Source organism: Zootoca vivipara, chromosome 13 (genome assembly GCF_965207765.1).
Source record: "Zootoca vivipara chromosome 13, rZooViv2.hap1.1, whole genome shotgun sequence".
Taxonomy (NCBI): Eukaryota; Metazoa; Chordata; class Lepidosauria; order Squamata; family Lacertidae; genus Zootoca; species Zootoca vivipara.
In genome coordinates, this window is record NC_142596.1 from 9,738,426 (window position 1) to 9,765,319 (window position 26,894).

At 44.5% G+C, this 26,894-nt stretch overlaps 1 protein-coding gene across 9 annotated transcripts in view; it reads right to left on the reverse strand.

Moving 5' to 3' along the window:
- Nucleotides 1–310: 310 nt before the first annotated feature.
- PPCDC (phosphopantothenoylcysteine decarboxylase) overlaps nucleotides 311–26,894 on the reverse strand; it is a 36,603-nt gene continuing 10,019 nt past the window's right edge. For 2 of the 9 annotated variants that reach the window (XM_088657446.1, XM_035131952.3), the window contains exons 3-7: nucleotides 24,370–24,465; nucleotides 22,708–22,836; nucleotides 20,922–21,090; nucleotides 10,028–10,160; nucleotides 311–882 (exon numbers count right to left, since the gene is read on the reverse strand). In XM_088657446.1, the coding sequence (XP_088513572.1) occupies nucleotides 10,075–10,160; nucleotides 20,922–21,090; nucleotides 22,708–22,836; nucleotides 24,370–24,465 (480 nt within the window). In that variant the 3' untranslated portion in view covers nucleotides 311–882; nucleotides 10,028–10,074. Of the gene's footprint in view, nucleotides 883–6,256; nucleotides 7,463–8,037; nucleotides 10,161–20,921; nucleotides 21,145–22,707; nucleotides 22,837–24,369; nucleotides 24,466–26,894 lie in introns of those variants that run through there. The other 7 variants (XM_088657441.1, XM_088657442.1, XM_088657445.1 and 4 more) reach the window with 6 other exon arrangements.

A 26,894-nucleotide genomic window follows, 5' to 3' on the forward strand; every position in this document is an offset into this window, starting at 1 on the left:
TTTCTCCAGTTGTGTATTGGACACCTCTAAATCCTAAGAATTAACTTAATTAAGTTAATTAAGGGGACATGGGTGGCGCTGTGGTCTAAACCAACTGTGGGAGAAGGTGGTACGGATGCCAACTTTCTACTCCTCACTCCCATAAGAAAGGGCAACATGGGTTGTGGTGGTAAAATGAGCTGCAGACACAGGCAAGTAGATTTAATGAGCAGTCTGTGGTATATGCACTGGTACTTTCACTTCCTCCCCCCCCCTCAAATTTCCCCATTTCACTAGGATGCAGCTCTGTAAATGCAAAAACGTGGTATTGTTTTTTTCTTTTCTTTTTTCCAATTTTTTTTATTTATTTTGCAATAAAATACAATAGAACAATAGAACAAAAAGAAAAACAACATCAACAACAACAAAAAACACACACATTTACAACACTCATACAAAATCTGTACCTTTCTCAATCTTAAACTTTTCTTCAAATTTTAGGGTGAATTCCTCGAGTCCTTCCTTTCTGCGGTTCATTTTCAATCATCTTCAGCAATTTCTGTATCATACCTTTAACTCACAATATATATATTCTTAAGCATAATATCCCTAGCTACATTATCTTTATCATTTTACTTTAACTTTCCTTATAAAATTTTAAACTATCTTCTAACTCTACAGCAACTAACCACTTCCAAATCAATTCATACTAACAAATTTTACCATATTTCTTTAAATAAACTTTGAACTTCTTCCAATCTTCTTCCACCGTCTCTTCTCCCTGGTCCCGTAGTCTCCCGGTCAGATCAGCCAGTTCCATATAGTCCATCATTTTCATTTGCCATTCTCCCACAGTTGGTACCTCTTGTGTTTTCCATTTCTTAGCTATCAATATTCTTGCTGCTGTTGTGGCATACAAAAAAAAAGTAACATCTTTGGGAATTTCTCTTCCAACTATACCCAATAAGAAGGCTTCTGGTTTCTTAATAAATGTGTTTTTCAACACTTTTTAAAACTCATTATAAATCTTTTCCCAGAAGTCTTTTACTATAGGGCAATGTGGTATTCTTTTTTTAGTGAGGTGGCGAAGGGTGGAATTCTATCTCCAGAAGTAGGAAGAATCCCCACACACACAGAGAGAGAGAGAGGGAGAGGTATGAGGGACCCAAACATTAAATTAAATTCTAGAATCAGCGGAGATGACGATTTGTTTTTTTCCTGTGTAGTTAATAGGAAGATTTCTAAGCAGGCAAAACTCCCAGTTCATGTAAACCAGGGTTTCCCAAACTTGGGTCTCCAGGTATTTTTGGACTACAACTCCCATCATCCCTAGCTAGCAGGACCAGTGGTCAGGGATGAGGAGAACTGTAGTCCAAAAACACCCAAGTTTGGGAAATGCTTATGCAAAGGTATGCAAGCTTTGAGATTTTGCATTTCCCCTTCAGTACGGCATTTCATGCATTCCAGTGGGGTTCCACGTCTGTGAGAGCATCTTGTCACCGCTCAGACCCAGCTTGGTTACTCAATAAAGTGCTTCAGACCCAGATTCTGTAACCCACGGATGGTGGAACCCATTGTCCTCAAGATATGGCTAGACTGCAGCTCCCAACATCCCTAGTGACTGGACACAGGCTGTGAGCTGCTGCAAGGTGGAGTCTGCCAACGTCTGAAAGACCACAAGTTCCCCACCAAAGTTCTGCTGCTACTGATAGCTGGGCTATCTTTGACCACACTTCCAGGCAGCATCACTAGATTTCAACGGGATTAGATAAATGCAGGGAACATGCCTATCCGTGGCACAGGCGAGTTGCATCGGGCTCCTCCCTCAACTGTTACCCGCAGCAGCCATTCCATCAGGCTGAAAGAGGGGGGTAACAGCAACAGACAGACAACACGGTAATGTTAGCAAAACAATGAAAAGGTAAACCACCGTGAAGTGCAAATATATAAATATATATGCACCAACAACTTTCACATATACAAGAAGTTTCAAAAATGTGTACAAACTCTCATGCTCGAGGTCTTAAAAGTCCAGTATAAAGTGCAATAAAGTGCAATAATTGATCATCAATCTTTGAGGATTTTGAGCTTCGGTAGTCTTGTTAAGCCTTTGCACATGAACCTTTGAAAGAGTCCGCCCCCTGAGGAAACCATTCCTGTGAAACGGGAAAGAAGCTGGCCACCCGTCGGATGAGATAAGAACGCATGGGAAGAGATAAGAACGCATGATACATCATAGCACTTTCCTGTCGGACTTGATTATTGCACTTTATACTGGACTTTTAAGACCTCGAGCATGAGATTTTGTACACATTTTTGAAACTTCTTGTATATGTGAAGGTTGTTGGTGCATATACGGTACATTTATATATTTGCACTTCACGGTGGTTTACCTTTTCACTGAAAGAGGGGGGTAAAGCTGGCGCCGCAGGACCTCACCACTCTCTCTGCTGAAAAACAGCAACTTGAGGCTCCTCTCCAAAATTTCACCCTTTCTGGTTCTCACAATATCTCTGTGCCTAAAAAGTCGCACCTGAGCTTGTCCCTCAGATTGTGAGTCCGAGGGCAAGGTCTTGACGTTTTGATAGTTGTCAACTACTTCGGGAGCCCCTTTGAGGCTGAAGAGTGGGGTGGAAAAAATGCTCATGCTAAACAAACTGATAGTGATGATGATAGCCAAAAGGCTACACTCCATGTTCTGAGGCAGTGTTATCTCCGAATACCAGTCGCTGGGAGGCAACGGTAAGGTAGGGTTATCACCTGCACTAGGGCTTCCTGCAGCCGTCTGTGAGAAACTGGATGCTGCCCTAGATCTGAATGGTTTGTGCTGTTAAGTAAAAGGAGAGAGGAGTTATAGGCTAGGCAGACACCCACAGCAATGGAAGATTGACATCCGAGGGTCAACGAGTGCAACCCAGCTTTCTCCTTTCTTCCAGGTCGCCGGAGTTGTCTATAATCACAGTCAGTTTCACTTCTTCCTCCCCACGCATGTGAAATCTGACAACTCAACATTTCTGTCTGTTTTTTCGGAATTTGCTCCCACCAAGTTCAACAGGACTTGCTCCTGAGGAAATGTCGAGAGAGCTGCAATAGCTCGTTTCAGTTCCTCTTCGGTCGCCCTTTCCAACCCGCAAGGCCCAAGTGCTTCAAACCACTTCTATTCTTGCGCTTCCTGGTTTTGGCTACAAGACACCCACCCCCACGTGCCTGCGTCTTACTACAGCATCTAAGGGTGTTCCTAAGAATTAGGCTGCCAACTGCCGAGTCCTTTATCTGTTCTTCTCGTTTTCTTTATCAGTATTGTTTTTGCTGCAAGCTTGGAATCGCGTATTTCGTTGAAGAATGACATCTAAAGGAGGAAATATGAACACTCCAGATAGAGCAGATCAAAGTTGCATCCAGTCCACACATCCTGTTCCTCAAGGTAGCCAACAAAATGCATCTGAGGGAGGAGCCAACCCCCAGCAAGGCTTTTCATAGGTATGCTATGGGATGGAAGTTTTCAGTTCTCCACATTCTGCAGCAAATTGCATGATGGTCTTTTAATTTAAAAAATCCTCATGGAAATTCATCAGTGAATGCCTCCTAACAAACACATTTTTAGATGCAGTGGACACATTTGTACACAAAGTGCACGCAATCAAATTTCCCGCAAATAATGGATTTTGGTATGTTATTTTCACTAATATCTTCATTTTTTACACACACCCTCCCCAATACAGGCATTGTTTTTCAAATGTTGGCTGGGGAACTGCATCAAAATGATCAGATATGTGCAAATGTTGGAGAATAGTTGTGTTTTGATTCACATGTTCCATCGAAAAGTGCAAAATGTGATGGATTCAGCTTTAAATGTGAACCAAACTGAAATCCTCCTCCATCCCTTAGGTATGACAACACTGTCAGTATTGCTAAGAACATCAATAAATCTTACAAACTGGAAATTTGGACTCATGCCTTTTAGTATAAGCATGCACACATGAAAAGGCATCAAGTGCCTGTGTGCTTTGATAGGTAGAGGGACTTGTCTATTTGGGAAGAGGAGGCAGGGATGGTGTATATATTAAAGTGGGGAGGGGTGAATGTTGAGGGTTCTGGGTCCCCCCCCCATGTATAGGAAAAATCTATAATAACTATTAACTAAATTCCCAGGTGTCAAAAAAGGTTATTTATGTATGCTGCTACAACGCCCCATGTTTTGTTAGCCCAAAAATAGAAAACGAGCGAGGTCCCAACTAAAGAAGAATGGAAACTTAAGTTGACAGAATATGCACAACTCGCAGACTTAACGTATAGAATAAGAGAACAAGAACATACGTTTAAAGAAGATTGGAAAACGCTTATTGAATATATCGAAAATAATTGTGTACAGCTGAAAACGCTGGCGGCATTAAGATAAATTCAACAGTGTAAATAAGTTTTGATGGGTGCATTAATGGAAAACCGATTGGTATAGTTTTTTTGTAAAATATGCAGGGATATAAGATATGTAAAATGAACCATGGAAAGAGAAGAAGGGAAGTCATTGATATCTTAAGGATGTAAAATGAGTATCTTAAATTGTAAAACAGAAAACTGAATAAAACTGAATAAAAACTATTAATAACGAAGATGCAAAAACCATATGCACACATATCCTGATGTTCATTTGGGTGCATAGCTCTTCTGATGAGCAACAAAATATTTGACCAGCATGATATTCAGCGAAAAGCTCTCTGCTACCATTTGTGCCCAGGAACTTTCCTACACAGGTGCTGACCAGACCCAGGCCTGCTCAGTTTCAGCAAGGTTGCTGCCTTGCACGCATTCAAGACCTTGGTGGGTAGAAGCCAGAGAGCCTCTGGGGTTCGTGGGTTATTATTCTAGGACGATGCTGCTGACTCAGTACTGCGTTCTCACAACATAAAAGACAGACTCCCAAGCTCTGTTCAAAGACTTAATTTGTCCTTAGCAAAGCAGGACAGGAGGCCTGGCAATGCATTAATTAACTCAGCTTTTTCCCCATATACATAAAGGTCAACCCCGGGGGAAGATGTGGCCAGCTATTCATTACCACGTACCAAATGTGAAGTCCACATACCCTTGACAGATACATCATCTTCTCCAGTGATGATAGTGCAATAATAAAATTAATCACTTCCTTAATTATCACAAGCTTCCATAACACATTAACCATCATAACCCTGCCCCAGGCAATCACAGCATGAGAAAGACTCTCATATTTATTTAGAACACCAGTCAATTTTTAGTTTCACTCATTTATTATTTTTTCCATCCCATCTTTCAGTATAAAATATGGTCAAGGCAGCTTACAATAAATAAAAGGCAAATAATAAATTTCATGTACTTGATAATATTGTAAGCAATCAGTTACTGCAAAATTAACATCTTCCAGCTTCTTCAATCTTATCTCTTATTGTGAAAAGCCAGTAAATCTCTATATGTTATCCACTGGCGATATTCTCAAGGATTCTGCTTCTGTGGGTGAGAGCCAGAGTGATGTTTTCCTTTCAAGCAGGTTTTTGTATTTATCTCATACTCTAAACAAATTCTTCCTGACTACATGATTCAAGAAGCTCTTATATATTCCATACCATAGACATGCATGCCAGTCAAATTTTATATCCTGCCCTTCAAGATCTAAAATGTGTGCATTCTTCAACATTATCCACTCCTTTAACCTTGTTTAAAGTTGACAAGAAAAATGGGTTTGTGACTCAAAGTTCACAATTTGAAAGGGAGGTTATAGAAACGTCAGGAAAGTTAATTTCCAGGATGTATAAATTATTGTTGGAGTGGGAGAAAAAGGGCGAGATGGTTAAGTCAGCTTAACTAGGTGAGAGACATAGGACATAATATAGAATTCAGTGCGTGGGAAAGGTGGTGGAAAAAGGAATTAAAATTTACAGGCAACCAGTCCAACGGACCACTGTAGACCGTTTGGGTGGCAAAGCCAGGGGGGCCAGTGGAGGCCTGAGAACCTTAAGGGCATACCAGGACCTTTCCCTGAATGTTCAGCTTTCATCTATATAAATAAAAATGTAAATATCCGTTTGTACAAAATCAAAAATCTCCGAAAGTTCTTGACTGATTGCTTTGAAATTTTGACACAACATTGCATTCGAATACGGGAGTGTTTGCATATAATTAGATTATATAGATGTCACACCTGTGACAGGTAAAAACATACTTTTTTGGAAAAACGACGCCATCTATTGGACGTCAAAGCAACACATGCTATAGTAATTTTTTTACTCCCAGGATGCCTTGGTGTGCGCAGTGGCATCCTTCCGGCGCGAGCGTGCAGAGGATACTGGGAGCGGGTGGCTGGTGGGTCCTTCTAGGAGAGCGGGGGCCGGATCCTGTCCCTTTGCCGCCAGCGCCTTGCCTCTCCCCCACGCCCTCGGCATGTCCACCTTCAATAAGGAACTGCAGCTGGGCCGCCTGCCCCCTTGCCCGCCGGGATCCGCCAGGGGAAGCGGCCAGGCCCTCCCCAAAATGTGCATTCGGTAGGCGGCTCCTTCTGGGAGACTGGGGGCTGGCGTCTTGCCTCTCCCCCCGCCCTTGGCATGTCCATCTTCAATAAGGAACTGCAGATGAACCACCTGCCCCCTCGCCTGCCAGGATTTGCCGAGGGAAGCAGCCAGGCCCTTCCCAAAATGTGCATATGGTATGCAGGGGGGGGTGTTGGGGGAGGGTGACATCACATGGGGGAAGATGGCGTCACGCAGCGGGGGGAACAGAGAGTGGGGTGTCGTTACGTCATGCACCTGTCCTTGGAAACAGGGACCCTGGCTGAGCCACAGCAACGCGTGGCCGGGTAGAACTAGTTGAAAATGAAAATGAAAGCCTCTGCCCCTTTTGTTTATGATGATGAAAAGTACAATAGGGGAGTATTTCTAGCACATCCTTTGCTAAGAAGCAATTCAATTAAGGAACTCTAAATCACCTGTTCTGTCTGTTCTACAGTGATATCTCGCAACATTTTCGTCTCCGAGTTGCTGGGTTGTCAGCCAAATGGAATGTACCTTGAGTCACACCCACCTGCTTCGTCTGGAACTAGTTTATTGAGACAGAAACACTTCATCTAAATGGGTCTTCAAGTCACATGATGGAGCGCAAGTGGTCACCCCACATCATGTGACCCTGTACAAGAGCCTCTCTTGGAAAAGGCAGAGAAAAGAGCAACCAGAGCAGGCATAGGCAAACTCGGCCCTCCAGATGTTTTGGGACTACAACTCCCATCACCCCTGACCACTGGTCCGGTTAGCTAGGGATGATGGGAGTTGTAGTCCCAAAACATCTGGAGGGCCGAGTTTGCCTATGCCTGAACTAAAGACTGCAGCCCAATGCACACTTACATGAGAGTAAGCCCCACTGGTGCCCAGAGGGGCTTATTTCTGAGCAAACATGTGCAGGATTGCACTTTTGAACGATTCAACTCATACAACAGATACGAGTGAAGGACGCTTCCATGGAAAACCTACAAGAGCAATTGCATTAAAGATCAATCTCAGAGGTTAACTTGGCAGTTTTGCAGATGTGGCAATTTTTTGTGTGCACTGGGCAAAATTTGTTTTTTGGGGTTGCCAGGCCTCCACCGTCGGTGGCAGGAGAACAGACACGACGGAGCATAGAATCCCTCAATGAATGGCGAAGCCCGAGTAAAACTGCACAGCTGCATGCTGTGTCTGTACTGCCATGCAACATGCAATGCAGAAGTGTCTCCCAGGACTTTTATCTGCTTGGCCTCGCTGGGCGTAGTGAGGCAAGCAAGCTTCTGTCAATATTTATAAATGCAGCCGGTCGCCAATCTGCAAGGCAAGTTTGCAAACATCAATGCTGCGCATGCAAATTGTCAGAAAGCACCGCCTTCCCCTGGCCCTGAGCTTTGGACGTCAGCCATTGCACAATGCCTATAAAAACCCTCTTCAACGGCTCACGTTAGATAAACAGGCAGCGGCAGCGCTGCTGGAAACATGGTTGGTCCAGCCAATTCTGGCACAGAAAATCCACGGTCATTTTGGCTTAAAAGCAAAACACGCATGTACACAGGGAGAGAGGAACTATTTTATTCGTCCATCTACCTTGATAGGCAGATTCTTCCCCAGGGTCCCCAGGAGACAGGACTTTCCCATCACCCCTTTTTTCCAAGATCCCTTTCATTGAAGGTGCCAGGAATTAGAAACAGGGACTCTTTGTATGCAAAATACTTACTCTACCTACTCAACCAATATGAAATGTGTCTGGTCTTTTCTCCCATTTCCTGATCAAAACTGTCTTACTCCCCGAGCTACTAGCACCACTTTGGTGGTTGGGGGGGGGGGAATATGGACACAATGCAGGCAACTGGGTTGGCTCAATTGAGCTGATAGCAGAGATGGGGGGGTGGATCAAGAAGAGAAAACTGGTTGACACCCCCTTGCCATGCCATTGCTCCAGTCAAAATCAGAGGTTTTCTTCAAGGGGGAGACTCCATCCAATCAAAGCACAAACAAATATATGGTCTGTATAGGCAAAGAAAGTTGTGTCTACGGGTCAGCTTCTCAATTGCTGCAGAGAACTGGGGAATTAATCCAGCAGCAAATTTAGAATAAACCAAGGCATCTTTGGTCCTCTCTTAGTTAAGGCAAAGCAGCAGCTCTTCCAAGAGCAGCTGGGTGGGGTGATAGGGCAATGATGATACTTTTGCCCCCACAAGTGCAGTGTGGATCAGTGAGGACCCTCAGTCAGGGGTTCAAGCCACCCAGGTCTTGGGCTGGTGGAGGGAAAAAGGCACTATGCTTCAGGGCAAATAACCCATTCTCCCTGGAATTCCCTGCTATCTTCAGCTATGCCTATCCCTGCAGTCTGAGAACCAAAGATTGAAGGCAAAGAAATCACCCTCCTGCGGGCATTGTTCCATTTCACCCCAATTGGTCATGGCTCTCCCAAGGCCACCCCTGCCCTGCCAAGCTGCCGACAGAGGCTCTTTCTGGACGCAAAGTTTGTGCTCCGTCTCCGAGAGACGATGACCTATGGTGAATCTCATGCCCTTAACCCCACTCCTCCATCCCCACACAGGAAGTAGTGTCCCTGCGACAAGCTGGAAGGCAAGGTGGGAAAACTACAAAGAGCTTTTTATCTGTAGGAAACTGACAAGGATCCAATGTTTCTCTCGTGCGTAGCAGTTCAAAGTTTGTCCTTCATGCGCCGCGTACGTTTTGTACCAGGCTCCCCTGTATGTGCGGAACCTGATTTGGCTTTAAATGCACTCTAAGGACACGAGAGCAAACTCTGCTGTGTTTATGTGACAGGCCACTGACCAGGCAGGGCAGTCCACCGACCCAACCTGACATTGGCCCACCGGGAGGGATCAAAGGGATAGAGACGGGCCTGGAATGGATCTCCTCCCACCATCCAATCCCGGTCAGCCCCACCCCAACTCTTGTGTAATAAAGCTGTTAATCAATTGTGAGTGTTTGTTTAGCCCGTTTCTCAGCAAATAAATTCCCAGGCCATCGCCCACCCCAGCCCCAAATCAAGGTGCCGAAAGCACTACACACTGGTAGCAAAGTCTGACAAGGCCTCTCCTGCAGAGGGTCTGTTTGCTTCTCTCTTTGAAGTCAGCATTCCTGAGCGTCAGCAGACATGGGGAGCACCAAAAGCTAAAGTCATAGGGCCCCTAAGCAGACTTACTAATGGAAGCCTAACCCCAGGAAAGTTGTGAAACAGCTCACCTTCTAATCCTGTGAAATCCCCGGTGCAAAGGCTACAGCCAAGAAACTGTTATGAACCTTTACTACAGATGTTCTCTTGACTTTTTATGAACACCCTCTCTTGTCTGCAAGGCAAATGCCACACTATTAAAACTGTGCAGCATATTGTGAGTTTACAACTCCCTCTTCAAGCTGGAACAAGCATTGGGGTTGCACGAAAGGGATTACAGAGGACCCCCCCCATCAAAACTCTCAAGCTCAAGTGCAGGAGGTCTCCAACCACGCAGAGACAGAGCTGCCAGTAAGGACTGGGTCCAGTTTTTGTGGTCTTCACTCCCTGCTCTTTCTACCTTTGTAGTCCCAGAAGGAGACAGAAATGCTGCCCGTTCACTGGGGATCAGCTGTGCGCTGACAGGCCCCGCTCCGATAGGATCGCCTTTACTTTCGCCACAATGGTTGGCACTTCTGCCATGGCGCCACGACCTGTAAAGCGAGAACAAAAGCAGGGTGAGGCCAGCTCCTCCACAGGGAGAGATGGGGAACCATGGCCCTCGAGATGTTGCTGAACTCCAACTCCAACTCCCATCAACCCCAGCCAGCATGGCTAATCATCAAGGATGAATGGAGTCGGGGGGGGGGGTCTAACAGCAACTGAAGGACCAACTTTGAAATTATTAATCAGATAATCAAACTGATGGTGGTGGTGGTGATTAATTGAGCTTATATACCATCCTATACCTGGTGGTCTCAGAGCGGTTCAAAGAAAAGATTGCAACATATACAATCAGAATAAAAACAACAATCTAGTAACACGCCCCCATAAAAAAAACAACACCCCATGTTTTAAAAGGGCATAGGATCAAATCAACCAAAGGCCTGGTTAAAAATAAACGTTTTTGCCTGGCACCTTGTTAGGGAATTTTATAGGGGGGGGGCACCCAAACGAGGCTTCATTTGGGAATCAAGATTGGCACTAATGCCCTCAAGGGGACCCCATTTGATCCTACAACACCACTCTAGTATCGCACCAACACGAACCCCTCAAGATCAAGCCCTGAGTAATAAAGGCTCCCTTTCCTACCCTTTCTCTGTTGCCTGAGACTCTATGTAACCATATTTCTTTATGAATGAATACAGTGTATCTTTATTTCTAAATGAAACCTCCTTTTTGCGACTCTGGCCAAGGGCTCTCAGGGATGCAGGAAACAGCCATAATCCCTTAAGCAAGAGGTCAGGTAGCCAGGGTGGTGCTCCTCTGCATATCCATAATCCATTCAGGTACCATCTCCTGCCATTCCCAACCCTCCGAAGCCAGAGGCAATACACACAACTGGACCCATTGTTTCCCCCCACCAGGTACTCAAGGATCCCTTCCCAGATACTTACTGGTACTTGCTTAACAATGTCCTGGGACATCCTTATGCTAATCCTGCTTACCTCCTGTTTACCTGTATGCTAATGCCCCTTGCACCTTCCCCTTTTCTGACGTTTTACCCTGTCACAAGTGATGTATGTATGATGCTTTCGATGTGCATTATGGGATGGTGGTGGGAAGTTTTAAAAGTTCTTGCAGCCCTGTTCACAGTGTTCAGTCTGGCATTGAACCTGCTGCGCAGTAATAAACCTTGCTGTTTGCTCCGGATCATGGCTGGACTCCTTCCTTTTATACTCCGCAACGACCACAGGCCCTTGCCTGATGAGCTGGGTGGCTGAGCATTCTCGCACCCAGAATTTTGCCCTAACATTTGGCGCCCGAACAGGGACTTGCGGTTCTCCTGTGTGGCTGACTGAGGGCCCCAAGATCTTCAGCCGGCACCAGGCCCTTTTGCCTGGGAAGACCCCTTTGGACCCTCGGCCATCCTCCAGGCGGTAATCTGCAAGTCTCGAAGGACCCAGCCAGGGAGCAAAGGCAAGAACCGGCCGGCCAGCTTCTTCATCCCCAGGATCAACACGGAGGAGTGTGTGAGTATAAGGTTAAAACCCAGTGCACTGGTGGTAGCGGGGTGGTATCTCCTGGCAACTGAATTCTCTGCCCTCTTATCTATCGTGCTTTCTGTCCTGTCTCTCCGGACCGTGTGCCGTGCTCAACTCGAAAGGGGAGTTCTGAGCTCTATCTCTGTTGCTTCTCCACCCCCCCTTTTCCAGAAAAGAGTGGGGGTCCTTTGGTCAGCCGCCCTGGCAGGAAGGCCCTGTCCAAAAGCAAGGGACCAAAGGCTCTTTTTCAACCACTTCAGCCAGCAGGCTGAAGCCTTTTCTGTCCTGTCTTTACCCCAGCCGCACTGGTCGAGCCACGTAACACGTGTATCGTGCGTGAGCCCGCTTCCAAAAGCAAGGGGGGTATTCCGGAGCGAAAAATTCTATCCAAGGGGGTACCTGATCTGGCACCGCAAAGCGTGGGCGTCCAGTAGGGTCCCCTATTTCTCAAGATTGTGACGATAGGTAGGAGGTTGCCAGGAGGGGTAGCCTAACAGGGATTAGGCAGGACATGGCAGAGTGGTTGGAAGCACCCCAAAGAGAAACGGGAAAAGTGAGCACCAAAGGTCTGGGGAGGAAACCAGATAGCTAGGGCTCAGGAGAAACTCTGTGAAATAGCTAGGTAACTTTATTTAGGACTGAGAAACAATAGGAATGGTATATATATGTTTTCACGTTACATGTTGTCTGTTATTTGTTTTGTCTGTTAAGTGTGTGTGCATCTGTTCCTTGTGTCTGCTAGAGATCGTTGTTTCCCTTGAAATAAATAAGAAATGTAATCAAGGTTTGGGAATGTAAGGAGTTTGTGTTTAAAAATTGGCCATGACCTCTACAGACTGCCTTCCTTAAGTTAAAAAAAAAAAGTTTAAAAATAATAATAATGCAAGCTTGCTTAAATAATTTTATGTTAAGGGATTGATCAACCCAAAAACATGGCAAATATTGAAAAAGGGTGGAAGTGGTGTGTGAATGTTTGTTGGTTGTAAGAGGCTGTAGAAGGCCAATCTTTCTCCAGAGAGTAAAAGAGGGTGTGTGTGTATACCTACCCCTTTCTGTACAGAAAGGGGGAGCAGGAAGGGAAAAGGGAGATTGTAACTTTGAAAATGTTTGTTTGTGAACTCACAATGTTTAAGGTCTGTGTAACAAGGGAGCCATGTGCTCTGTATGTAATGTTTCTGCTGCAACCAGCTTCATTGAGCACAACAGCTCTTTGCAAGCTAAAATGCAGTGTCTATATTTCATAAAGCCTTAGGTAGGTCTCCTTCTGAGAGAAGAGTGTTGTTGTTATGAGGAATCCTTGGAAGTATTAGGACCATGTGACTATGAAATATGGTGTTCCTTCTAGGGAAATGTTATTAAAAGTAGAGGCTCCATAGCCAGCAAATGTCTATCTGAGTCAGTTTAACCTTGGTCCAGTTGGACAGAATGGTGGTAGTGAGAAAGTAAATTCCCTCTTAAAACTGTTTATCCAACCCTCAGGTTTGCTAAAGGCCTCCATGTAAAGTTGGTACTTTTAATCTTCCCCTTCCTTCCTTTTCCCTTAGTACACATGTGTGCTTCCGTGATAGGGCATAGCCCGTGTTTCCTTCCCAGTTAGCCATCTGTACTCAAATGTATGTGTATCCTGCTTTGAAAGGGCGATGATAGTGTTGAGATCCCCATATTTCAGAAGGGATGGACTAGATTACTCAAGATCCCTTCCAACCCTACCAGACTCTTGCAAATGGGGGGGGGAGTTAAATGAGGAAATTGTATGTTGTATGTGATATGAAAGTGCTAGGTAGGTGGAAGGAGAGAGAGAGAGAATGTGTTTGAAATTGCATTTTGTATGTGATGTGAAGGTGCTAGGTAGGTAGAAGGAGAGAGAGAGAGAATGTGTTTGAAATTACATTTTGTATGTGATGTGAAGGTGCTAGGTAGGTAGAAGGAGAGAGAGAGAGAATGTGTCTGAAATTGTATGTTGTATGTGATGCGAAGGTGCTAGGTAGGTAGAAGGAGAGAAAGCGAATGTGTTTGTAAGTAACCTTGAAAATGCTTGCTCAATACTTTGAAAATATTTTGAAACTTGAAAATGTTCACTTCATGAGGTGTGCAAATGTTTGTTATTGAGAGAGGCTCAAAAGGGGAGTCTTTCTTCAAGTGACTAGAGGAATATTGACTAAAGGAAAATTGAACAGCTATTCCTATAAAGGTGATTTGTTTGTCAAAAGTAGAGCTTCCTTAGCCAGGAATTGTCTATCTGAGTCTAGTTTTAACTTCAATTGTGTTGGGCTCCTGATATAACCTCTTAAGGAAAAACTCATCTGCTAAAGGGTTCTGTATAAAGTTGGTATTTTAATTCAAATCTTGTGGATCCTGTATCTTAGAGGGTTAGACTAAATGACCACAGGGTCCCTTCTAACTCCCATTTTAGAGCTATGTGAAAGGCAATGTGTCTGATGTGGTGATGGGTTGAAATTCAGCCCAGCTCTGCTTTCTGGCAAGGAAAGATTATTGGTTTTCAGAGTTAGAACAAGAGTGTCTTTTTTAAGGAGTGATTATATGAGTTTTACCATTTTGTCTATTAAGGTTTAAAGTTTAAGCACATATAAAAGTCTTGACCATTTCCCCTTGTAAATAAATGGCAGAATATATCTTATGAATTGTGACCCTGTAGCCATTTTCCCATATATGAGGGGGCAGGGAATTTTAGTCTGCCCATGGCTGAAGTTATTTAAAACAAACAAACATTTGCAATTTATGAATTCTGACTGGTCATTTACCCGTACATAAGGGGGCGGGTCATTGTTCCGCTAATGACTAGAGGGAAAGCACACTAATAATAATAATCCACATTTGTGAAATATTTTGAATAAAAGTCTGCACCCCAAAAACCCTGTAGATAAAGGGGGCAAATCTAGATTTCTTTTGCCTGGGGTATGAGATGTTTATATAGTACAGTAAACATGGCTAATTAGTGCCATGACTTCATTAAGGAGTTTAATTTGACCAAACTTTTCTTTCAGCTTTCTGGTGAAAATATTGCGTTGTCTGGATATTGAAGTTTTATATATTTAAAGTTTAAGATTTATAAGCCTGCTTCCTAAGCAGCAAGGAACAGGAAATAAGAGGTCAGAAATATCTCAGGACACAAAGGCTAAAGAAATGGATTTAAACTTACCAAAGAATTTAATTTGACCACTTTTTGTTGCTGGTTTGGTGGAAGTGTAAATTGCTGGGTTTCTGGGTAAAATCTAACCTATTCACCCTTCCCTTCCTCTATTCAAATGGTGACTTAGCCAACAGCTGCAACACTTTCAATTGGTACAATGGATTTCTAAATCATGAACTCTGTACATGCACAGAGACTATGTCAGCTTGAAGAGAAAGAGAGGAGAAAAAGAAGGTTGTAACTTAAGAGGTGTCAAGGTTATACTCTGCACATGAAATATTATTCAAATTTCTTAATGTAAAGCGCCCTTCACACTTGGAAATTCATAGAAAATAGCTGTCTTCTCTTCATACTACCCTGATGGTCAGATCCACCCAGTTGACAGACAGACTATGCAAACTAAGGCTCTGTTATAAGAATTTTAAGGTCACATATATAATAATTGTTCATAAAACATGTACATGAATGTACAGGCACATGTCTGAAGCAGCACAGGAAGACAGGCCTGACTGACACCATTTTGACTCTCTGAGCAGGTGTTCCTCTGCAAGGAAGAAGGGGGTGGGGGGAACCTTCTCATTGTCTCAGGTAATCCCTGGCATCCTGATACCCGAGTGCCAGACAAAAGGGTGTGATTAACTTGGCTGGGAAACGGGGAAATGTAAATATCTCTTGTTGATTGGGTTTTGGGGGCAGGGGGCAGGGTCCAGACTGCTCAGATTACTGCTACCAGACCTCCCCTTTCATGATGTACCTATGATGAATCTAGGGAGGGCGGTCTTGGGCTACACCCCTTCTGTGACGTATGGGTCCTTTTCCTAGCTTCCATTTATTAAATCAGTTTTCCATTATTTTCCCATTCACCTTCAAATCTTTAAGGTTACAGTCCAATATTAACATGTGTGGTCTTTATAATGTCTTCGTATTAATTGATAGTAACTTTTTCCTTTTAATCTGATATCTTTGTGTCCAGTCCATCTGAAAAAAAATGTTGTTTGAGTGGTAATCTAAATATCATTTTGTTTTATTTATGCAATTTTTTTTGCATTTCTACCTTTTCTTCCTGTACATACGAATGTAGCATCTAAGTCATTCTTTCCTGTAAATAATAATAGTAATAATAGTCCCTTTCAAACAGGATACGCGAACCTCAAAGAGAATTCAGAACCACATAAGGAAAATGTTAATAACTTATCAATTGTGTCCTAATTAACAACATTTTTGTCCTTTGTTTCCTCCACAGCCAAACTAGGTGAAGTAAACTAAACAGACTGAGTAGACAATAACAGCAGTAATTAAATATAAATGATAATAATAATATTTAAATGAATAAAATGCTTAACTATGATGAATTACAAGGATATTTTCTCTCTTCGACCTCAAGACTCTGTGCCCTAGGATTTAAAAGCAGCCAGAATTGTCTCAAGCTCACTTGATGACCTCAAGACATACAACTGATATATAATTTACGTTGTGTGATATTCGACAAAAACATTGAACTACTGTACGTCTGACAGTATGTTATTTACACAAAAGGGGGGACGCCCCCTCCACACTTGTAAATTAATAGAAAATTGCTATCTTCTGGTCACTGGGCAAATGCTTCGTCAGTAAATGCTTCCTTGAGATGTACTAATCTCACATTTACCTCTACCATATACTGGTATTAATCCTGGTGTATTTTGCCTCTTGTTTTCTTCCACAGCAAAAAAAAAAAAAAAAAAAAAAGAGAGGAGATACAAACAGTAATCCCTTTTATTCTTTTAGTCTTTCTTCCCTTACAGGCATTCTTCCCCCCTGCTATATAAAGTTGACTTCCCTCTGTTTTGGGCTTTGATGCTTCTTTTTAGGTTGCAAATAATCTGCTTTCATTTATTTATTTATTTTTCCATTATGTCTATGAAATTAACCTAAGTACTTCCAAATACAGTATTGTTTTGTAACTGCATTCTGTCAGGTAGCACCTTTAAGTTATCTTCATAAAGTTCTCTTTTAGCAAAAGAACCAAACAAACTTAGCAGGTAATAACAGTAGTAACTATATAGAAAGGCGATGAATAAAATACTTAAATGCATTAAGATTTTATTGTTTACAGCTTCCCAAGAAGACTCTGGCCACAACAATCACATTCCAAAAGGATATGGACTGACAAAAAGGGGGGGGGAGATGAATTGTAAGGACATTTTCTGTCCCTTTCTAACCTCAAGCAAATGTGCCAAATGGCTAAAGATGTGTGAAAAAGGCAAGAACTGCCTCAAAACCACAGATTTCCTCAAATACATCCAACTGGGGTGGAATTAATAATTGTATGTTGTGTATATTATGTGTTATTATGTAGAATTGCTGAACTATGTCTGATAGTGTGTTATTTCCATGGGGGGAGGGGGGACCACAGTTTTTGTGTAATTGTTTTTATGTTTACCATACTTTTGCTTTTACCCCATTGGAGGGTTCTCATGCATTTTTATACTTTCCAGTAGATCAGGCTATTGTTAAGACCAATTTATTAAGTTAGACCAACTTATCACCACATATTCTTGTCCCACCTGGCACTCTGCAGTGTGCCAACCTTCTCTACACATCTTTTTTAATTGTTTTAACTCATTTGACCAAAAAAAGAGGCTTCAGAATCCATGAAGTCTGGAGACTGGATTTCAGTTAAAGTGTACCAGAAGCAGCCACTTTGACCACCTTGGGAGGGACCATCTCAAGTTCTCCTCACCTCACCCACTGCTCTAAAATAGGGGAGAAGAACTCTTGGCTGCATCACACTAGGTGTAAGAAAACAGTACCGGACCTGAATCGGGACCAAGATCGGGCCCAACAGACCGGACCAGACCAGGATCTCCTCTAAACCGCTTTGGACATCTGGACCTCGGAGATAGTTCCAGACCCCAACACCATCAAATTGCGCCTAAGACGTGAATAGTTCCTGCCGTCTATCTTCAGCCTTCCTGCCGTCGCTTCAGCCTTCGCTTCGCTCCTGCTTCCTGCCATCACTTCAGCCTTCGCTTCCCTTCAGCCTTCATGCCGTCGCTTCAGCCTTCCTGCAGTCGCTTCAGCCTTCGCTTCGCTCCTGCTTCCTACCGTCGCTTCAGCCGCTCACTCGTCGCTTTGTTTTGACAGTTCCTGCTTTGACAGCTGTCAGCCGCTCACTCATCGCTTCGTTTGACAACTCATGCTTTGACAGCTGTCAGTTGTTTGTCGCTCCACGTTGAACTGAACATGGGTCCCATCCTTTACCTCCTTACCCTGTTCTTCTGCTCTCAACCTGCCTTGGTCCTGTCGGACCAATGCTCCAGACTGCAAGCTGACTGCCACTTCCTCGACTACCACACTGTAGACCTAGGGGGCGACCACAACCCTGACCGAATGGGGGATTTCAACTTCTGTCACCCGGGTTCCCAAACCTTACTACGTCACTCGCTGGTGCCTAAAATCACTGGGACTCAGTACTGGGAACTCTCTATATGCCAACCTTTCCATGGAACAACAATACTACCATATGGACTGTGCTAATGGATCGTACCTCCTCTATGGACAAGGTGAGGCCCTTCGCCACCCAAATTGGACAGAAATAGAGCAGGGAGGGGCTGTGCATGTTTATACTGACAAGCAACACCAAACGGAAAACCTAATGTTTGGGTTCCAGTGCCTCCTCTTGACCCCAAAACTTTCAAAGCCCCAACTACAAGGGATTTGTTTGAGGCGATTTTGCTGCCTGTGGAATCCTGGACACACAGAGGGCTGGAAAGGGGGAAGAGTACCTTGAGGGTTGGTACCACCCCATAGGCCCTTCACCCACCTCTCCAGTATGGGACCACACCGGACCACAGCGCTGCGGGGAGATTGCAAAGGACATAACCCTCTTAAACTCCTAACCCCCACACCCTACCAGTACAGCCCCATGCCAGCTCGGAGCAGATCCAACTTTTCTTGAACCTGATTTGCTTTATCACTCGCGACTTACCGGCGGGAAGGCAAAGGAATAAGGGAAAATCAAAATCCCTCCCCAAACTCTCTGACGTGGCTGCCAATAGGGAAACATGGGGCAGGGCACTATTCCCTGTGTATGGAGCTAGCTCCAACCATGTAGACATCTTAAACTTACAGGCGTACTTTTAAAATTCATGCAGAAGGCAGAACAGAACAGAACCGAATTGCTACGGACTCTTTATTGTCCAGTGAGGGCGGGACTTGTGCCCTGATCAACTCTGAGTGCTGCACGTATGTCACAGACCAGACTCTACATATTCCGGGACACTTGAACAATATCCATAAGTTGGCTGGACAACTGGAAGCTATTCAACATGAAGGACTTTCGGACTTTGACATATGGGGCTGGCCCCCCCCCCCAACCTAGGATGGTTATTTAAAGGAATTGTTTTAGTTTATGTGTACCTGTGTTTTGTTGTGCCATGCATTGTATTAACCCTTGTTGTTCCCTGTTCCGCTTCTTCCCTGACACAAACCCCTCAAATCTCTTTCCCTAAAGAACTTATTCTCAGCACCGTACCCTCTTCCCAGAATATGTTCAGATGCGACACTTGAGGAAGGAGAATACCAGATCACAGAGCTTTGGCACCCAGGACCCCAGGGAAGGGCAGGAAGGAGCGGAGAAAAGATTCGTTGTTCTTTCAGAACTGGGTCACGAATCTATCTCCGAATGGGGGACTGTTAGGGAATTTTATAGGGGGGGGGCACCCAAACGAGGCTTCATTTGGGAATCAAGATTGGCACTAATGCCCTCAAGGGGACCCCATTTGATCCTACAACACCACTCTAGTATCGCACCAACACGAACCCCTCAAGATCAAGCCCTGAGTAATAAAGGCTCCCTTTCCTACCCTTTCTCTGTTGCCTGAGACTCTATGTAACCATATTTCTTTATGAATGAATACAGTGTATCTTTATTTCTAAATATTTCTAGAAACCTCCTTTTTGCGACTCTGGCCAAGGGCTCTCAGGGATGCAGGAAACAGCCATAATCCCTTAAGCAAGAGGTCAGGTAGCCAGGGTGGTGCTCCTCTGCATATCCATAATCCATTCAGGTACCATCTCCTGCCATTCCCAACCCTCCGAAGCCAGAGGCAATACACACAACTGGACCCATTGTTTCCCCCCACCAGGTACTCAAGGATCCCTTCCCAGATACTTACTGGTACTTGCTTAACAATGTCCTGGGACATCCTTATGCTAATCCTGCTTACCTCCTGTTTACCTGTATGCTAATGCCCCTTGCACCTTCCCCTTTTCTGACGTTTTACCCTGTCACAAGTGATGTATGTATGATGCTTTCGATGTGCATTATGGGATGGTGGTGGGAAGTTTTAAAAGTTCTTGCAGCCCTGTTCACAGTGTTCAGTCTGGCATTGAACCTGCTGCGCAGTAATAAACCTTGCTGTTTGCTCCGGATCATGGCTGGACTCCTTCCTTTTATACTCCGCAACGACCACAGGCCCTTGCCTGATGAGCTGGGTGGCTGAGCATTCTCGCACCCAGAATTTTGCCCTAACACACCTAAAGGCGCCAGGTGAACTTCCTTGGGCAGAGCATTCCACAGACGGGGAGCCACTGCAGAGAAGGCCCCGTTTTCATGTTGCCATCCTTGGACCACTCGAAGAGGCGGCACATGAAGAAGGGCCTCAGAAGATGATCTCAGGGTCCGGGTAGGTTCATATGGAAAGAGGCAGTCCTTGAGGTATTGGGGTCCTGAGCCGTTGAAGGCTATATAGGTCAAAACCGGCACTTTGAATTGGACCCGGAAACTTAATTGGTAGCCAGTGCAGTCAAACCAGGATCAGCGCCATACGCTCAAACCATCTTGCTCCAGTGACTGACAGTGCAATCTTAGACATGTTTGCTCTGCAGGGTTCAAGGGGACTTACTCAGAGGTAGGTGTGTATAAGATTGCACTGTAAATATTGGAAGCTTTCTTCAAAAGAATGTGTAGCAATTTCTGGATGTTCCCGGAGTGACTCAAAGGAGCCCGGCAGCATCTTTGAAAGGCAGCATGGGAACCATCCCACAGAGGCAGGGTTGCGTACTTCCCGACATCCCCATAATTTCATTTAAAGGGAAGGAAGGATGAAGGGAAAGTGTGCTGGCTATCTACCAACCTTCGTCTCCACAGACGAGTTTCTTCACGATGCAAGGAACCTCCACGTAGCCAAAGCTCTTGAGCTGATCCACCTGCTGAGCAGTGATGGGGTGCTCCCACATGGCGGTGTTCATGGCGGGACAGAAGAGCAGCGGCTTGCTCAGATCCCAGGCACGGATGACGCATGTCTGCAAAGGCAGGCAAAGCATTGGACAGCCTCTCTTGCCACATGGGTAGTGTATCTGCAGAAATGCAAGCGAGGAAGGAACGGCCCATCCCATTCCTTGGCTGACAAGCTAGAAACGACGACCACAGATGAGTCATGCTACTGTTCGCTGGGGCTTCGGGACCCAAAGATCCCCAAAGCGATGAGCAGCATACTCATAAATTGGCTCACAACAATAGCTGAAAACAATTCATAATGCAAAAAGAAAAAAAGAAACAGCAAAACAAGAATGAAATCTGAAAGGTGAGTTGAGTACCTGAATGCAACTAAGAAGGAAGTAACAGAGCTTAGTTGGGACAGATCTCACTGAAAAGCTTGGGAAATTGAAGCAAAGTTTCGACTGGCGTCTAAAAGCCAACAAATGTAGGCACCTGGGACATGGCAGTCCCAGAGCTTGGGTGTCACCACAGAAAAGGCCGTCCTGAATAGCCCCCCACCCCCACGGGTTGTCTTCATCTTAGTCTGACTCAGAGTAGACCCACTGAAAATAAGGGTGCTACGTTAGCCATGCCCATTAATTTCAACATGTCTACCCTGAGGATGACAAAAGCTGGATACAACCAAAGTCCAGTCTTATGGAAAAAGGTGATCCTTCCAATTCCCTGGTCTCAGACCACTTAGAGCAGCCTTCCCCAACCAGGTGCTCTCCAGATGTTTTGAACTTTGACTCTCATCAGCCCAAGCCACCGCAACTGTGCTGGCTGGTACTGATGGCAGTTGAAGACCAAAACATCTGGAGAGCACCTGGTTGGGGAAGGCAGGCTTGGGGCTTTTAAGGGTCAAAACAAGAACTTGGAAGTATTGCCTAGAAACATGGTATTAAACTCATAGGATGGAATACAACTACACTAGACCTACTGAAATTAATGGCTCTAACTTAGCAACGTTCATTCATTTCAGTGGATCTGCTTGGAGTAAAACTTAGCTGAACACTACTCATAATCATCATGTAATCATTAGTACCCGAAAGATCGTCTCACCCCATATATACCCAATTGATCACTGTTCTCTGTAGTTGAGGGTCTCCTGCAGATTCCATCTAATCAGGAAGTACTTTCCACACAATGTAGGAACTGGGCCTGCACTGTGGCGGCCCCTTCCCTTTGGAATACCCTCTCCTTAAGAAGGCACCATCTCTATTGCCTCTCCAGTGCCTCCAGAATACTTTCCTCTTTCAACATGCCTTTTAAGCAGAGATCTTCCCCAGTCTGCACCTGTATCGGAAATGTTTATCAATATGTTTTCGCTGTTTTATCTCTTGTTGTTTACCATCCTGAGCACCTCTGGGAAGGGTAGAATATAAATTTAATTAATTTCATTTTTAAAAAATTAAGTAGCCATATTCCACCCCAAAATGATGAAATGGGCACATAGGCAAAGAGCAAGGGCATGGAGGCATGAATCTGAAGCAACTTATTTTGTTTCTTTGCAACACAATCTAGTATGTCCAGTTCAATATAAGAGAGTGTAAACATGAGCCTCAAGCGAATGGACAGAAACAGAAGCTTGGCAGATACAGGCAGGCATCAGTGGTGGGGACATCTGCATGAAGCATCAGACGAAGCTTGCAGAAACTCACCAGTAAGTTGTCGCAGAGGCCACTGGCCATTTTGGCCAGGGTGTTTGCATCCAGTGGAGCCACCAGCAAAAGGTCAGCCCAGCGCCTCAGGTCAATATGTAGCACAGGATCCTCACGCTTTTTCCACAGCTGCAGAAAATACTCTCAGATCAGTGAAATCACCTGGTATGTTTAAGTACTGTACATTATATGTACAACACACTAACAGACACTAAGCCCCACTGCATGTTGCAAGATACCTGAAGGTTATGTGGAATGTTTAGGGGCAAGAGAAATTCTCTCCTGGAACCACAGTTAGCAAAATGCAGAACAGAGACAAGACAAAAGGACAATATGAGTGGACTCTCCGTATCCTTATCACAACAAAAAGACTGATACTGATGAATTGGAAAAATAAAAATGCAGCTCTCTTCTACAGTATTATTGGATTGAAGACTTATACAAACTTGCAAGATGTGGGCAACTTGCATATAAATGCAGACTTGCCATGGATAAATTCAGTGATATTTGGAATCCATTCTTACAAATACTGTAATAGTTTAAGATCTGGTGAAGTACTATAACAACTTTGTAAAGTATACAGTTTTGGAGGTCCCACCCTCTACTTTACGTTCCCTCCTACATGGATGCTGTTTCTCTTTTTCTCCCCCCCCCCTTTTATTTACGTCCCACCATGTGTAGTGCACATATAATTAGGTCCTTTTTAACTTTCAATAAAGATGAAATTTTAAAAAGAAAAAGAAAAATGCAAAACAGAATCAAGACACCCATTCTCTCTCTCTCTCTCTCTCTCTCTCTCTCTCTCTCTCTCTCTCTCTCACACACACACACACACACACACACACACACACACACACGACACCTCTAGAACATCCTGTGCTCTGTAAAGTTGGCATGGTACAATTAGACCATGCTTGCAATTCAAATCATACCAGGTGTGCAATGCAGGACACTCTGCCATCTGCCCCGAAGGAAAGCAAATTTCAAAGGTGAATTCTGCAACCTGAGAAAGTTATTATCCTTTTGCCAGTATACACTGTCTACTCTACACAAATGGGAATTGGGGTGCAAACCAGATCCCCTTTCAGCCAAGGCTCTATCTGGGAGTTCGGATCTGCTACATGCAAAGAATCACAAGAGGGAGGCAGCACACTAGCTCCAACCCCTCCTTCGCTGACCCTGTCGCCCTCCAAGAGTTGGAGGGCTAAATGTAGGGAGTCTGCTCTACCAGCAGAGGATTCTCAGGTGATATGCAACTCTGAACTTCCAGGGTCCTCAATCATGCAGGGAATCTCCACACACGGAAAGGGTTGCCCGCTGCAAAGGGATGCCCTTTCAATATGGGAAGGCGCTTAAACCCGAGAAAGGTTGGGGTTGGGCAGCAATGAATTGCCAGTCTCGTTTTCTCTACTTCCCTTCACACTCTTAAAAAATCCAGTATGCTTCCATTTTTAAAAAGGATGCTGATTTGGGAGAGGTGCTTCGCCCTACACGTGCTGACATCTCCAGGTAAGAATGGGAGAGAACCCTGCTTGAAATCTTGCAGAGCTGCTGCCAGTCAGTGTAGGCAATACTAAGTTAAATGGAGACCAGTGGTCTGACTCAGTATAGGACAGCTTTCTATGTTCCTAACTGAAAAGTTAAGTGGCATTGAACACCAACCTGCCATTCATCAGAATCGCTGTAGAGGGTCACAGGGAGCTCCTGAGGGTTATAGAAGTGCTTTGCATTCTCGGTAGTCACCACCCGCACTTCCACCTGGAAAGAAAAAAAGGGGAGGGGGAGCACTGAGAAGGAGGAAAGAAGAGAAGCTATTCGAGATAAAGAGTTTAACTCTTTTGGAACTTAAGTTTTATTTCTACTCCACTGAGCTAGTGGAGGTACAGTCAGATAGGGCCACAGAACCAGATTCCAAGCGAAACACATCTGAAAAGTTAATTCCCATCAGCCTTGCAATTAAGCACTTGCCTGACAGGTGACTAGGTAGGTGAAAAGGAACTGGCATGCAGGTGAGGGAGCAGGCTGAAGGAGGAGCGATGGAGCAGCACCCCCACCCTCCCTCTGTGCACAGCAAAGAACTGCAAAGGGCCGCTGAAGGAGGGATGGCATTCTCCGTGCCTCTTTAGACAACCCCCAGCAGGCGAGAACATTTCTCTGCAGGTTAAATCACTTCTGTAGACTTGTTTCCAAGGCCGATTGAAATCATGGGGGGCCATTTTCATACCTTTTGGGGGCCACGTGCCAGTAGCGAGGAAGGCCAGAGGTGAAAATAGGCACAGAGACAAGTGTGAGTGTTACCTTCATACAACAGATTGGCGTTATCTTTGTATGGTAGGCTAGTCTCAACATATTCCACCTAACACCCAGACAAGCAAGAAGCGTGAACAGAGTTCGAGGACACATTCCAGCAGTCAAGGAGGGTAAAAACAAGGCCAGAAAGGAAGGTGGCTGAGGAAAGTTTTTGGTAGGGTGAGTCCTAGAAGCTCAACAGATGTCTGGAGAGCAGGATTTGGCCCCTGGGCTGAGGTTCCCCCTGTAGACAAATGGCAAATACGTATAAGCTTGTGACCATGATAGAAACGTAGCACAAAATAATATTATGTCCATAAAAGATGAAAAAGAAGTGTATGAAAGACTACACTGTACTAAAGGTGAATATGACTAATATATACAATTATTAATGCACAGGATTGCGTAATGCAGAAAGAACAGGGAATTAAGGGACAGGACAGCACAGTATATATGCCAAAAACAGCAACAAGTTGAATACTGCCATTCTTCATTGCCACCTCCTATACTGTACTGGTACAAAATCTCTCTAAGGCTCCCACGGTTACCTGGGAGTAAGTCCCAATAAGCTGGATGAGACTTATTTCTCTGAGTATACATGTATAGCATCACACTATAAATTCCTAGTTGTTCTAACAGCCCGCCATTTTAACGTAAATATCAAGAGAAATGTATAGCTACCAATCAAGAGCAGACCTAAAGAAAAAGGAGAAAAATTCATGTGGGTCTCAGGTAAGAAACAGTGAAACACAGAAGTGGTCCTCTGGTGACAACGAGTAAAAATCTGAAAACAGGTTTCATTCCAAAGAATCAGAAGGAAATGCAATGCCAAAAAGGAAGCGATAAGGATTGGAGAAAAAGAAGAAACAAAACATTCAGTCCTGGAAAACAGAAGCTTTCCAAGAACTACTCCAGTGTAAACATTACCCAGGGCATTTATAATAAAGCAAGAGGGGAAATCAAAACATGAAGCCCCTTTCTCCTCTGTAAGAGAAATGGCCTGTTGTCTTTGTCCATGGAGTTTTCTTGGCAGGGATACTGGAATGGCTTGCCAGTTCTTTCTTCAGGTGGATCACGTTTAGTCAAAACTCTCCGCTATGACCTGTCCATCTTGGGTGGCCCTGCACGGCATAGCTCATAGCTTCTCTGAGTTATTCAAGCCCCTTGGATCAATGAATGGATTAATGCCTTACTACCTGGAAAAGACCCTGATGTTGGGAAAGATGGAGGGCACTAGGAGAAGGGGACGACAGAGGACGAGATGGTTGGACAGTGTTCTTGAAGCTACGAACATGAGTTTGACCAAACTGCGGGAGGCAGTGGAAGACAGGAGTGCCTGGCGTGCTATGGTCCATGGGGTCACGAAGAGTCGGATATGACTAAATGACTAAACAACAACAACAAGAGAAATGGCAAAAAACTGGAGTCCAGAAAAGACCCTCCCCACAACTGCCTTAAAAACAAAGTGAGATCTGGTGAATAAATGACTCCTCCTTTTCTATACTTCCCTTTGTCTTTCTCGTCCCTCCCATAAGTCACTTTCCCAATTAAAACTCATTCCTGTATAGATCAGAGTTGGGGAAGCTGTGGCTGGACTCCAACTCCCATCAACCCCAGCTAGCCTGGCCAATGATCAGGGATGATGAGAGTTGTAGACCAACATCTACAGCTCAATTGCCAGGATGTGAAAATTTTGCAACATCATTTAGACCAGCCTTCTCCATCCTCCGGCCCTTCAGGCACTGCTGGACTAGAACCCCCACCAACCCCGGACAGCAAGATCTATGGCCAGGAATGATAGGAGTTGTTACTCAACAATATCTGGAGACCATGTGGCTGGGGAAAACTGAATTGGACAAGTTTCCCTTTGTTTGCTTAAAGCAGGGAGACGGGCACAG